Below are 13,810 nucleotides of genomic sequence, written 5' to 3' on the forward strand. Positions count from 1 at the left end.
CTCCCCCTGGGACCCACTACCTAACTCACCCTCAGATGCTGCCGCCTTTCTGGCCCACGGGATGCCGCGGGGGGAGGGGCGCCCAGGGTCGCCGCCACTCTGCTTCTGGTCGTCCTTGACCTGTGCGATTCTCTGAGTGAGGGCTGTGTTTGGAATGCCACCCCAGAAACCCACAGGGAGCCCCACCTGATGGCCCAGGCCCCTGCGCTCTCCTGCCCTGGGGCCAAGCTGTGTCATCACCTCCGGATCGTGTTACAGGAGGCTGCAGCAGCCCCGGAACTGATTTGATTTGGGCCCTCCGGCCGGCCTATGACATCATAGGATGGTTCACTGTTTGGGAAAATAACGGTTTTTCACATGGCAACGGCTCCTGTCCTCATCGCTGGCTTCACGGGACCAGGGCTCCCCACTGGGAGGTGGCAGCCATACCACGAGGATATCTGAAGGGTCACGTGCCCCAGATCCGGTCCCTCCCTCCCCACACATCCCCTGTGTTGCCCAAGGGGACAGCGCCTGGGCCTCAGCTTCCCGGGGTGCAGGTTGGGAATCGCGGCATCCGGAACAGTCTGCCTGACATGCTGCGGACAGGATACAGGCCAGCAACCCCGAAGCGGATCCCACTCATGAGCGCCAACAGCTGCTGTCGTACCCACTGTACAGAGCAGCACACTGAGGCGCGGAGGGCCGAGCGCCCCCTAATGTACCTCCTCCAAAGCCACAGGTGGCTTCCACGGCCCAAAGCCTCTATCTTCAGGTAAGTCTGAGCCACACCCCCCGCCGGAACAGGGCGTGATGAGCCTCCCTGCTCAGACAGCCTGGAAGGCAAGCGGGCCTCGCTCCCCACAGCCCCCGCCATGGGCTCAGCACATCCTGGAGCAGCCCCTGAGGACACACGTGCATTAAGCCCAGCTCTCAGGCAAGAAAAGTGATTCCAAGAAGCTCCAGGACAGCCTGGCCACGCTCAGGTGGAGGGTACAACCAGGCGAAGCCCTTTCCCACCATGTCTGGCTGCCCCCACCCCGTGCCAAGGCATTCCATCTCCCCAGGAGGGGAAAGCTCTGTGCACGAGAGCCCTGGTTCCTGAGTGGCAGCCACACGCCTTTCCCTGGGCTTCCCTCGAAGCCAGACCCCCCGCAGGAAACCCCCCACCTAAGGGGTACCTGTCTCAGGGGAAAGAGCTGCATTTTCAGTGACCCTCAGAATGGCCACGTGGCTCGCATCTTGCATCATCAAGAATAGGAAAGACCCTGACAGGCAGAATATGTGGCTGCAAAGATGTGACCATGCCCGGTGGGCAAGGGCCCCAGGCTTGAGCCCAGGCTTTGTCCCTGGCCGGCCCCCACCTCACTGGGCGAACCAGTGGGGTCCATGGGAAGCGAATGAGAGGCTGGATGTGGACAAGATTGTTCAGGAACATGAAGCGTCGTCTCCTGAGCACAGAAGCCCCTCTCTGCCAGTGGATCTTAGGTTTCAGCAGAGAAAACACCACACACTCGGCATCCAATGGTCCCAAATAAAGTCTCCCCCCCCACAAAAAAAATCGAAACTGAACAAAATCGTAATACCTAACACTAAAGCACACACCCTGCACATACACACACGTCACGACAAACTTCCAATGCCCGGCTTCCTAACAGCTGTTCCTTGTGGGACCAGAAATGAGAAGTCACCCAAGAAATCCTGAGTCCTTTGAGGGCCTACCAGCAGAACCATCTAAGAATTTGGGCGCAAATGTCCTTATTTGTAAACAAAACTGCTGAATGATAAAAAACAGCTGAAGTCAGTCCTTATACCTTGTTGATTACGTATCACAGAAGCCAGTGTTTCTCCCACGTCTTCTAGGAGAGCTACAACCTCTACAGGAATTTCAGCGCCTTCATTCCGATGCTTGCCCCTCCCCCGCAAAAAAAAAATGGTATAAAGACAATTTATACAGTTCTGTCTTCAGCCAAGACAGAACTCCTTGGCTGTTCTCCTCTGCCTTAGTTAAGTCTCATTGAGTGAGTCTAGGAGACACACTGGCCGCTGGGGGAAACACATTCTCAGGGTAGGAAGGGTATTCCTCCCCACCCCCCCAAAACTACCACCTTCCCCCCTCTTAGAGAAAAGAGGAGGAATTACAGAAAGCAATTAACATCTAATACCAGGTTTTTACTAAAGTATGAAGTTTTCCCTTCCCCAGAAGCAGTGCAGGAGTGGGGGGACAGTAGGTGACAGGGTGAGCTCCTGAGTAGGATGAACCCCTCCCTGCACTTGGGAGTTCTTGGGGCCTCTGCTCTGAAATAGGCCAGGGGAGGTCTCCTCTCTTCTTAGAAGAGGTGACAATTGTCCCTTGGTGAGGGCGGCAGGCCCTTGCAAGGTGCATTTCTGAGCCGTGCTCTTCCCCCGAAGCCCCTGTTTAAAATGCACTCTTTCCCCCCTAAGTGCCGGCAGCTCAGGAGAGCCACTCAGGATCCCAGGGCACCACCCTCGCCATTACGCGGGGCAGAAGCAATGAGCACGTAGGAGAACAAGGGAGCCCAGGGAGGGGTGTGGGTGCTGGCTCTTTTCAGGGAGGAGCGTGGAGCTCAGGCCTGCGAGGTCTGGTGCACCGAGTGCCCCGCGCGTATTCCGGTGGGCAATTTGGACCCTGGTCCGATCTTCCCCTGACACCCTTCATGGTCCAGAGAGGGCTCAATCCTCCCAGTCCGGGCCTCCCGTGCACCGGCTCCGGCGCAGGGCGGCGGTCCCCGGTTGTACCTTGGCTCCATGCGCCCCGCCCCCACCTCAGACCCCTGCAGGTGCGCCCCGCTGGAGAACAACAGCGCATCCCTGAGCTCAGGGCACCCCAGCCTTGGGGAGAAGGCTGCCCGGGAAGGAAGGGGTCACCGCCTGGGAGAGGGGCGCCAAGGAGCATCCCTGACGGCCTTCGATACTCAACCTAACACGCAGGACCCGGCCAAGAGAATGGGGAGGAGGCGTCTCCAGGTCCCCGCAGAAGGCGCATGGGATAGGGAGGGCAGACGTGATGCCCCCGGGCGGGGAAGTGGGGGCGCTGGACAGTGCGCAGGGAGGGACCAGGAGCCGCGAGCTGGAGCGGAAAAGCGCTGAACAGGAGGGGGCGCTCAGGCCACCGCCAGCGAGCTCCCCCAGCCCCCTCCTCCCCGAAGTGTGTTCCTCACACCCCCTTTATCTCGCTCCTTCCTTTCCTAACCCCTGCCCGGTGCCGCATCCCCACTGCACTGGGTCCCCAGCTGCCCCGCCCCCATCCCTCCGCGCACTGGGTCCCCAGCTGCCCCGCCCCCGTCCCTGCCGGCACCGGGTCCCCAGCTGCAGCGCGCGCGGGAGCCGGGAGGGGGCGCGGGGCGGTGGTGCGCGCCCTCGGGGCGAGGCGGGGGATTCAAGCGCGTTATAAGGCGCGGAGCCGGAGACAGCTTCCCAGACGCCGCGCTCGGAGGCCGGAGGGATCTGCCGCCCACATGGCCCCCGTCTGCTGCCTCGCCGGAACCCTGATGCTCGTGTACGCGGGCCTGCTGGCCGCCGCCGCGAGCCTCGGCTCCCCGGAGCCCGGCGCGCCTTCGGGGAGCCGCGACCGCGAGGAGCCCCCGCCCGGGAACGAGCTGCCCGCGGGACCCGCTGCCATCCCGTCGGTAAGAAGCCGCCCGACTTGCCGGACCCCAGCGCCCCAGAGACCTCCGGGTCTCGGTTTGCCTGCCCGGAGCCCGCACCTCCTGAGCTCCGGGGCGCCCCGACGGCGGAGCGGGGGCGGGGGCGGGGGGGCGCTTAGTTCAGGCGCGGCGTCCCGAGCAGGGACCTGGGCTCGCTTGGGTGTCCCCCTTCGTAAAGTGGGCATGAAAACCGCTTAGCTTGCTGGAGAGCCGGGAGGTCTGGAGGCTGCCCCACTGCACAGCCCTAAGCTGGAAAGGCCAGCCTTGACCTTGGCTTTGGGGCTAGTTCAGCATCAAAGGGAAGTTCTGCTAGACCAGGGGAAATGCCTTTTCTTCTGGGACTTCTAAGGTGGGAGGTGAGTAGAGTGTAAATAACTTCATCGTCCTGAAACGGGGAAGAAGGCATTTGTAGCAGTGTCAGCAAGTTACTGGCCCCCATCTATTTGGTGCAGTTCTCTCTGAAAAACAAAAACTGTCTTTCCTGCCAGGTGGAGGGGGCGGAAGTGGGAGGGGGTGCAGGGCCCCCAGTGACCCGTGATTTCTGGCTGGGTATGGTCACATTTAGCTCTGCCCTGCTCTTTCCTTCCCTGGGCTACGGAGGGTGGTGGTCAGGTTGGGGCGGGGGCCTTCAGAGGAGCCCTCTGGGTGGGGCACTCGCAGGAGGCGCTTTGAGTTTCATTCTGAAGATGCCTCTGGGTGGTGCAAAGGGCAGAGCGTCGCTGGGCCCTCAGGCCCCCACCTCTGCTCTCAGCATCACACTAGGAACCTCGATGCCCCCCCCCCCCCCCCCCCCCGTGAAGAACAGCCCACTAGACAGGTGAAGGTGGCAGCCAGCCCTGCCGGCTCTGTGGGAGCGCCCCCCTCCCCCCCGGAAGCCCTTGTTCCCACCTCCCCTGGACTAAAGGTGAACCTCCCCAGGTAGCCTCTGTCCAGCGCAGTCTCCTCCATCATGGAAGCCCCATTCCCCATCACAGCACACTGGCTCCCCCTGGAAGGCCGATCCCAGCAGAGTGGCTAGGAATCCTCTGGGTCTGCCTCGGCCAGAAGGGCCTGGCCGGCTCCAAGATCCCTGGGGACTCCCATCAGCCACTGGACTCGGCCCCCATGACCTCGTCTAAGCCCTCTTAAGCCAGTGTCCTCCTCGGCTGGCAGCCTTGCCTGCAGCCCCGACTGACCAAGGCCCACGGCCCACAGGGCCAAAGCCTCATCCTGGAAGGCGCCTCCTGGCAATCTCCTCGGGGTCAGGGCTGGTCAGAATGCAGCACTAGGGGAAGAGATATTTCTGGAATCATCGCTGTCCTTGCGTCTTAGCAGCCCTGAGCAAGGTGTGTGCCACACCCCGTTGCACGGGCCTCCAGTCATGACACCTCAGTGCTGCACGCCTCCCCCAGGTCCCCCCACCAGCCCTGGACTGTGAGCCTCGGCAGCCCTCAGGCGGAATTTGCCTCCCTGGAACTTTGGACCGTGGCGGTTGCCTGGGGGCCGCTTCCTGAGTACCAGTGCCCCATCCTCCGACTCCAGGAAGGCGCCCTCACTGCAGCTCCTGGGGAGGGAGGCTGGAGAGGCCTGGGCGCCCAGCAGTGCCAGGTTCCCAGCTGCTCTGAAGCCTGGCACCCGCCTTCTTCTGCCCATGTCCAGGGTCCTCTTCTCCCGCTAAATCCGGGCTGCGGGTGGCCTGTTCCCCAGGGTTTGTGCTCCGTGCGCCAGGAGGAAGGGGTTGGGGGCTGTGCTCTCTGGGAGGGCACCTCTGTGGACAGTAACAGGGGCCCGTGGGGGCCAAAGCCCAGTCCACGCAGTGACCTCCTGCACAGCCGGCACCCCCCGGGGAAGGCCCGCCAAGCCGATGGTGGCTGTGTTCCAGGAACCCGTGGCAGAGCGAGCGCATGGCATCGACCCCCGAGATGCCTGGATGCTCTTCGTCCGGCAGAGTGACAAGGGTGTCAACGGCAAGAGGGGGGGCAGAGGCAAGGCCAGGAAGCTCAAGGTGAGCCCCGGAGCCCCAGGCTGTGTGTGTCTGTATGTGTGTGCGTGTGAGAGAGAGCGCCTCCACCTGCGGGCCTTTCCTCGAACCCCCAGAGCACCAGCATCAGCCCCACACCCCTTGCAAGCCCCCGCTGCGCACCCTGAGCTTTTCCAACAAGCACAGACCCTCACCCTCGGGTCACAAAAGTGTCCAGCCTGGGCCCAGGTGACCCTGAGTTTGGGCTCTGTTCCAACCATTTTCTCTGCACCTCTAAAGTGCCAGGCAGCCTCGCTGGCTCCCCCTTTTCTCTTCCCTCTGCATCCTGGCATAGGAAGCCTGGTAGGGCATTCAGGGACCAAGCTGGAGCCTACAGCGGGGCTGGGGTGACATGGACTGGATCCTAGTAGCTGAGGGACATGGGTCCCTGGCAGCTTCTGGGTCCCACTCTCATTCAGCTTGGCCAGGGACTTGGCCCCTGGTTCCGATGGCCGACTCCTGCCTTGAGCCCCAGGAGGGCTGTGTCCCCTTGGGGTGCCCTGGTCAGGGAGGTTCTGCCCTTATGGAGCCCGGGCCTCACTCTGCCCTGGATCTGACCCAGCAACAGAGGGCCAGGCTCTGGGCCTGAGGCACCCGGGCAGCGGGGCTCTCACCATGGCCTGACCCGTCACCCTCACCCCTCTGAACTGCCTCGCTCTGCCCCACGCTGATCTGGGGGCTCCCCCCTGCTCCTCCCTGCAGAGGACCTCCTTGCTCCTGGGTTGTGTCCCAGCGCAGCTCAGGGTAGGCTCCTGGGGACCCCAGGCTCTGGTGCTGGGCCAGGCACGGGGGGACTGGCCAGTGGTGCAGTGACAGATCTTGAGATTCAAAAGCAGCCTGGAGTTTCCCTCCCTCCCCTCCTCCTGCATCAGGAAACCAGCTCCACGGCTGGCCGCAGCCCTCTGCTCTCCCACCCATGTGCCCCGTCCTGCCCCCAGCCCTGTCCCCAGGGGCCCCACCACCGCAGCCGGCCTGCAGCTTTCCCTGCCTTCTCAGGGGATGCCCTGGAGGCCGACCTCCACCGCAGGGGTCAAAGCAGGGCCCCCCTTGCCGGCCTTGGTGGCCTTGGTGCAGAGGAGGAGCCCAGGGTCCCCGGCCTGCCTGTTCAGGTGTCCTCACTCTCGAGCTTCTCTTTCAGCTCGGCCTGCCAGGCCCCCCCGGGCCCCCCGGCCCGCAGGGTCCCCCAGGCCCTATCCTGCCACCTGAGGTACTGCTGAAGGAGTTCCAGCTGCTGCTGAAAGGTAGGGGTGCCACCCACCCAGACACACCTCCTGTGGGAGCAGGCGGGGGGAGCATCCCGGAGAAGCCGAGGTGGGCTAGACCTTGGTCTGTCCACCTGTCTTCCAGGAGGCCCCTGCTCCGGGGCTGGGCCTGGGTCAGGGCCATGGGTCAGGAGCCGGGCGAGGGGGGGTGTGGTGAGGAGGTGGCTTCACAGAGGAAGGTGGACTTGGCCACTTTGTGTCAGTAGGTGGTTGGGGACCAGCATCCATACCTGACTTGGGAGTTGGGTGAGCCTAGCAAATATCCAAGCCTGTGCCCCCCCAAGAGGGGACTGCAAGGGAGGGATCGGGGCTCCTTAAGTTTGCAAAGTGCTCCTCTGATCCCCACAGTGACCCCAGGGGGAGCTGAGCCCGACCCCTGTGATGCAGGCCCCTTCCTTCCCCTCCACTGCCTCTGCCCCTGCCTCTTCCCCCCACAGATCTCAGCTGCTGGCTGCAGAGCCCCCTGGGAAGGCACCAGGAGGCTGCCCCCATGGGGCGGGAGGCAGGGGGGACAGTGTCAAGGGGCAGCACAGCGGGGAGCAGGAGGGGCAGCTGAGCTGGAGGCCGCAGGGGGAGAGAGCGGTATTGAGCCCAGGGGGAGTACCCAGGGGGGCTGGCCCTGTGCTGTTGCAGGTGCTGGAATTGCGGCTCAGGGAATTTACTAGAGTTAATGTCCTTAAGAGCTACTGCGAGGGAGTTCCCGATGTGGCTCGGTGGTTAATGAATCCGACTAGGAACCATGAGGCTGTGGGTTCCATCCCTGGCCTCGCTCAGTGAGTTAAGGAAGGGTGTTGCTGTGCGCTCTCGTGTAGGTTGCAGATGCGCCTTGGATGCAGCGTTGCTGTGGCTGTGGGGTAGGCTGGCGGCTACAGTCCGATTAGACCCCTAGCCTGGGAGCCTCCATATGCTGCACGTGCGGCCCTAGAAAAGACAAAAAAAAAAAAAGAGAGAGAGCTACGGAGAGTCTTTTCCCCCTTGGGTGTAATGTGCTATTCGTTTAAATAGACCAGCTTCAGTGGCCCGTGAAACTTCCCTATTACTTCCAGTATAGCTGCAATAATTATTTCTTTATACTCAGCTTCTTTCGCAAAATGCCCAGTCTGGCTTCTAGGACTGCCTTCCCTGACACGATAACAATGTAAACAGAGAAAAAGCAGCAGCGGGAGGGGGCACGTGGGGTGGGGTAGGAGAGAGCGGGGAGGCAGGAGAACCAGCGCCGTGGGTATCAATCAGCCCCTGGGCTGCCCGCTAGCCAAAGCGTGAAAGGAAACAGGAGCAGCCGCAGGATCAGGAAGCCGTTTCCGAAGACCCTGCAGGCCAGGGCGGTGTCCCCTGGATCCCAGAGGGCGGCTCCGGGGTAACCGGTAATGGTCCCCGGCGCTCTCAGAAGCGCCGGGGTTTTGGGGAGCCGGACCGGGACGCGGAGGGGCGGAGGGGGGGGTCCGGCGCGGCCACCGCTCGCTCTGTGCCAGGCGCCGTGCGCACGCGCGAGTGCGCAGAGCCCGAGCCCTGCCCGCGCGGCCCAGCGGAGGACGAGGAGGACGCGGGGGGCGCGGGCGTGCTGGCGCTGCTGGCTGCGCCCCTGGCCCCCGGCCCGCAGGCGCCGCGCGTCGAGGCCGCCTTCCACTGCCGCCTGCGCCGGGACGCGTCGGTGGAGCGGCGCGCGCTGCACGAGCTCGGCGTCTACTACGTGGTGAGTCTGGGCCCGCGGCCGGGGCGGCCCGGGAGGGCGCGGGGGGGCCCGCTGTGACCGGCCGTGTGCCCGCAGCCCGACGCCGAGGGCGCCTTCCGCCGCGGCGCCGGCCTGAACCTGACCAGCGGCCAGTACACGGCGCCCGTCGCCGGCTTCTACGCGCTCGCCGCCACGCTGCACGTGGGTGAGGCCCGGCCCCGGGGCGGGGAGGGGGGCGCCCCGCCGGCTCGGTTCCCGCCGCCCCGTGACCACCGCCCGCGCCTCCCCCGCAGCCCTGGCGGAGCAGCCGAGGCGGGGGCCGCTGCGCCCCCGGGACCGCCTGCGCCTGCTCATCTGCATCCAGTCCCGGTGCCAGCACCACGCGTAAGTGGGCGAGGGCGGGGCGCAGCGGGGCTCCCGCCTCCTCCCTTGGAGGGTCCCCCATCGAAGGCCAAGTGTGCGTCCCGCCTGCCAGCGCGAGCTTTCCAGACCCGGACTCAGGGCCTGGGGGCCTGGCCTCTCCCTCTGCCCATTCCCCCAGGGGACTGACAGCCATGCAGCACCCTGAGGCGCCAGGTCCTCAGAGGCCTTTCCTGACCCTGTGCAGCCAGGGGCTGCTCCTTCTGTATCCCCAGCACCCAGAAGAGCCCCAGCACAGAGCAGGTGCTCGGCACAATAGTTGCAGAAGGCAGGCACGAATGAAGTTCAGAACCTCTGGCTGCTTCGGAAAGCCCTCCCGGGACTGGCCTGAACCCAGCCTCCCCGCTGCCACCCCCGCACCTCCAGTGCCAGCGGCCAGTGTCTTGTTTCCCATCAGAGCCAAGGCTTGCTGCCCCCGGAGGTGGCCCAGGCCTGCCTTTCCCGGCCTTTGCAGCACCCCTTCAGCCTTGGGGACCTTCCTCCTGGGGACCCTGTTTGGATACCCCTCCACCAGAGACCTGGTCAAGACAGGCACTTGGCACTGGGCCAGGGTCAGCTGCTGGGATGATTGTGAGCAAGGGTGGGTGAAGTTGGTGGGTCTGGGGCAGGGGTCTCGGGCGACCCTCTTTCTCTTTTGGCCACAGCTCCCTGGAGGCTGTCATGGGGCTGGAGAGCAGCAGCGAGCTGTTTACCATCTCGGTAAACGGGGTCCTGTACCTGCAGGTGTGTGCTCGGCTCTGGGGGACCGCCACCTGGGCCCAGCTGTGGGGCTGACCAGGCAGGGAGGGGTGCTGGTGGGTGCCGAGGAGCCGTGTGTCTCCAGGTCCCGGGAGAGGGCCAGGGCCGGGCAGAGCTCTCACGCTAGTCTGGCCAGAGCCAGGCCGCCACCAGGTCGCCTCTCCCCAAACCTGGCCCCGCAGATACCAGTCCTTAGCCGCCGCTCTGCTCCTCAGTGTCCTGTTTTCAGACCGCCCCAGCGCCCCACGCTGAGCACGGCTGCTCCTGGCCCTTCAGAGGGACCCAGTGGACAGCAGAGGGGTGAGGGGCCAGCGGCAGAGGTCAGCTCCTTGTCCGGGATATCACGACATCCTGGCCCACTGAAACTGTGGGAAGCAGGTGTGGTTGTTTCTACACAAAACCCCGAGAGAGAGTCTCTTTCTAGAACCGTGGGGATTTGGGCAAGTGCTTGAGAAATTGATGAAAAGGTGGGACTTCCTAAAAAAAAAGAAAAAAATGTAGGTGCAGATGTGTGGAGAAACAGCTCCCATGTAAACAGCACCCACCAGGCTGGGCGGTTCTAAGCCCTTCCCAGAAATGACGCGTTTGATTCTCCGGGCACTTGTTTATCACTTCTCTGTGACAAACAAAACACGGCTGGCGTCCGTGAGGATGCAGGTTCAATCCCTGGCCTCGCTCAGTGGGTTAAGGTGCTGCAGTGTAGATCACAGACGTGGTTCGGATCGGGTGTTGCTGTGGCTGTGGTGTAGGCCGGCAGCTGCAGCTCTGATTTCACCCTTAGCCTGGGGACCTCCATATGCCGCAGGTGCGGCCCTAAAAAAACCAAAGCAAAACAAAACAAAACAAAACAAAACAAATAAGGGAACTAAGGCACAGAAGGTTGAGTAATTTGCCTAAACTCACACAGCAAAGCCCGATTGGAGGTTCAGCTGTGGCCGCAGGCAGCCGTGGGTGCTGCAGTGTGTTTAGGGGTCTGGATCCAGGCACTGCTGCTCAGACTTAAATAGCACATGGTGTGCCTGGGGTCTTAGGCCGTGAGGCCCAGATTCTGGGTTTCTGGGAGTTTCCAGCAGGTGTGTCTCTGCTGGTGCCTGGACCACATTTGGAGCAGCCAGGCCAGAGTACTGGTCCCACAACGGCTCTAACACACGGGTGTGGCCAGGCCTGTGAAGGAAGGGGCACCCTTTCAGGCTTCAAGGGCAGCCAAGAAACCTGTTTGACTTTTTTGTTTTGTTTTGCTTTTTCTAGGGCCGTTCCCACGGCATATGGAGGTTCCCAGGCTAAGGGTGGAATCGGAGCTGTAGCTGCCGGCCTACACCACAGCCACAGCAATGCCAGGTCCGAGTCATGTCTGCGCCCTACACCACAGCTCGTGGCAACACTGGATCCTTAACCCACTGAGCAAGGCCAGGGATCGAACCCTCAACCTCACGGTTCCTAGTCGGATTTGTTAACCACTGCACCACGACAGGAACTCCAGACACCTCTTTGACTTTTGAACCCCACTGTGGCCCTGAGCAGAGGCTTGTTCCCGCACACCTGACCTACAGGGAGCCCATGGGCGCAGGGGGTGGATGGAGCCATGGAGAAAGCACTCGAGTAGGTCTGTGTCAAGTAGGGTGTGCGCAGGAGGGCAGCACCCGGGCTGACTCTGCCCCTCCCCGCAGATGGGCCAGTACACCTCCGTCTTCCTGGACAACGCCAGCGGCTCCCCCATCACTGTGCGCAGCGGCTCCCACTTCAGCGCTGTCCTCCTCGGCGTGTGACCGGCCACCCCAGGCCCTCTCGCCGGGCGAGCGTGGCAGAGGCGCTGAAGAGCTCACACTGGCCACCACAGTTCAGCCCATAGAGGACCACCGGTGGGGGACGTGCGAACCCTCCCAGGGCTGGGCGTGACTTTAGGGTGCCATCTCTTAAAGGGGGAAGCCCTCTTGGGCTGTTAGCTGGGGAGCCAACCTGGCGTGCCCAGGAGCACTCGCTTTGTCCCTACCTGGCTGCAGACCTGGGCCCCTCCCGGCCCCATCGGGCAGCTCACCCATCTTCCCGTGTGTTCTCAGGGGCCCCCTGTGGGGGTGCCAGCACTCAGGGGAAAGACCGCCCAGCCTGCCCAGGGTCCCCCTGTGGAGGGGGGCAGGCTGCTCTGGGCTGAGGGACTTCCCAGGGAAAGCCAGGTGTATGGCCCGCCCAGCTTGGTGGCAGCCTTCTCACTGCCCCCAGTCCCTACCTGTGGCTCCTGGTCCCCACCTGCCCCTCTCCCCGGCCACGCCTGTAGCCTGCCACGGACCTCAGGGCACCGTGTGACCTGAGTGACCTTGGCACCCAAGCCTCTCCTTGCAGCCATGGCCATAGAAGCCTCGCTTGCAAGCTCCCCCCGCCTTCCCACCAGGAGCTGCGCTGCCACCTCCGCGAATTGTCCCCTCAACAAGGTCCCTCTGCCCGCGCCCCTGCTGCTCTGGCTGACAGCCGGGATCCACCCATCCGATGAGAGAGTGGAACGCCCTTGCAGATGAGGGACAGCCGGGCCCTGCCCACCCATCGGGACAGACGCACGCTCTCGCTGCCCAGCCGTGGCCTGGCCGGGTCCCTCCAGCACGGGGGCTGGAAGCATCTCCCCCACTTGGGTGGGGACGTGGCTCCAAGCGCGGATGGGTGGAGATGGTGCTGAGAAAAAGCTCATCTCGGGAAGGCCGGGTCCCGGGTCCTCTGCTGCTGTAGCAGTGATGGGGTGGGGGTGGGGGGGGTCTCTCTCTGTGAAGAAAAGGGTCTCTGGGAGTTTCTGCAGTTTCTTCCAAGATGGAGGCCCCGACCCCACCTGCTGAGGAAGTCCTCCCAACCCCTGTCCCTCCACACGGAACAGGCCACGGGATGTCCTGGGACCCAGCTGGCCCGGCAAGGGTGCCTGCAGGCCTGAGAAGGGGCAGTGGCTGCAGTCACCTCTCACCTTAGCCCAGCTGGCCGCGGGGTGAGCAGGTGACGAGGGCCAGGCCTGCTGATCGCAGGAGCCCTAAGCTCCCATCTCCACCATGAGAATCCAGCCTCTCCCCCCAGCCGGGGAGCGGGCGCAGCACACACAGACCACTCTGTGCCCTCTGGCAGGCCGGGCACAGTTCTCAGTAGGACTCGTACCCACCCTACCAGGAAATGTCAGCTGGTGGGTGTCCTGCCTCCCCAGCTCTGTGATAAAGGGGGTGTGGCCACGCCCTTTTCTGGATTTCACTTTGGGTCCCGTGGGCAGACACTTTAGAGCAACGACCTTTGACCCTCGAAAAAGCCAGATCTCTTCCTTTTCTCAGTGTGAGTGTGTTACACAGCAAGTTATTCAGGTATTTATCGTGTAATAGTGCCAAGTGGGGTCTATTTATATATAAATAGACAAAACTGACCTTCTGGGGAATTGTTTTTGTGATTACACACAGTTACAGGAACAAAGGGCAAACCTTAAAACATAGACACTTAAATCATTTAGACGGGACGACGGATGGAGGTGTGAGTGCTGGGGGGGGGGGGGGGCAGAAGGACGGCCTCCAGCCGTGGAGACCCTCCGACCCCATGGAGCAGGTGGCGGGGGGGGGGCGGCGGCCAGAGACAGGGGCACTCTGGGAATTAGGGCCACAGGGCCACAGACGGGCGCCTGGCTCGTTGCAGGAAGGAGTTCATTAAGTAAACGGTTCCACATCCCAATTCTGAGACACTGAGGTGCCTTTTTTCAGCGATGGGGCCCTGCATCGTCCCCGCACTCAGCAAAGGGAGGGAGGCCGGTCCACCAGCAGAACGCAGGCGGCGATAAGGCCGTGTGTGCAGGCTGGGCGGGGCCAGCAAACATGCCAAAACAGCTTCAAAAGCAAATTTTCAGATCTTACATCATCCAGCAGCTAGCATTTACAGAGAAGGACCTAAAAGCTGCTTTACTAAGAAGTGACAACAGCAATACCAACGGCCTGCTTTCAGATATAAGGGCTTGAAAAGTACTTTATTTGCTTTTTAGGGCTGCACCCGCGGCATATGGAGGTTCCCAGGCTAGGGGTCGAATTGGAGCTGTAGCCACCGGCCTACGGCACAGCCACAGCAATAC

At 62.8% G+C, this 13,810-nt stretch overlaps 1 protein-coding gene across 1 annotated transcript; it reads left to right on the plus strand.

The window, feature by feature from the left end:
* Nucleotides 1–3,442: 3,442 nt before the first annotated feature.
* On the plus strand, nucleotides 3,443–13,120 carry ERFE (erythroferrone). The gene is made up of 8 exons (XM_047773924.1): nucleotides 3,443–3,629; nucleotides 5,509–5,631; nucleotides 6,785–6,887; nucleotides 8,381–8,601; nucleotides 8,677–8,785; nucleotides 8,874–8,964; nucleotides 9,645–9,723; nucleotides 11,406–13,120. The coding sequence occupies exons 1-8, from the start codon at nucleotides 3,459–3,461 to the stop codon at nucleotides 11,502–11,504; spliced, it is 996 nt and encodes a 331-aa protein (XP_047629880.1). The 5' UTR covers nucleotides 3,443–3,458; the 3' UTR covers nucleotides 11,505–13,120.
* The last annotated feature ends 690 nt before the right edge of the window (nucleotides 13,121–13,810 follow it).

Source organism: Phacochoerus africanus, chromosome 3 (genome assembly GCF_016906955.1).
Source record: "Phacochoerus africanus isolate WHEZ1 chromosome 3, ROS_Pafr_v1, whole genome shotgun sequence".
Lineage (NCBI taxonomy): Eukaryota > Metazoa > Chordata > Mammalia > Artiodactyla > Suidae > Phacochoerus > Phacochoerus africanus.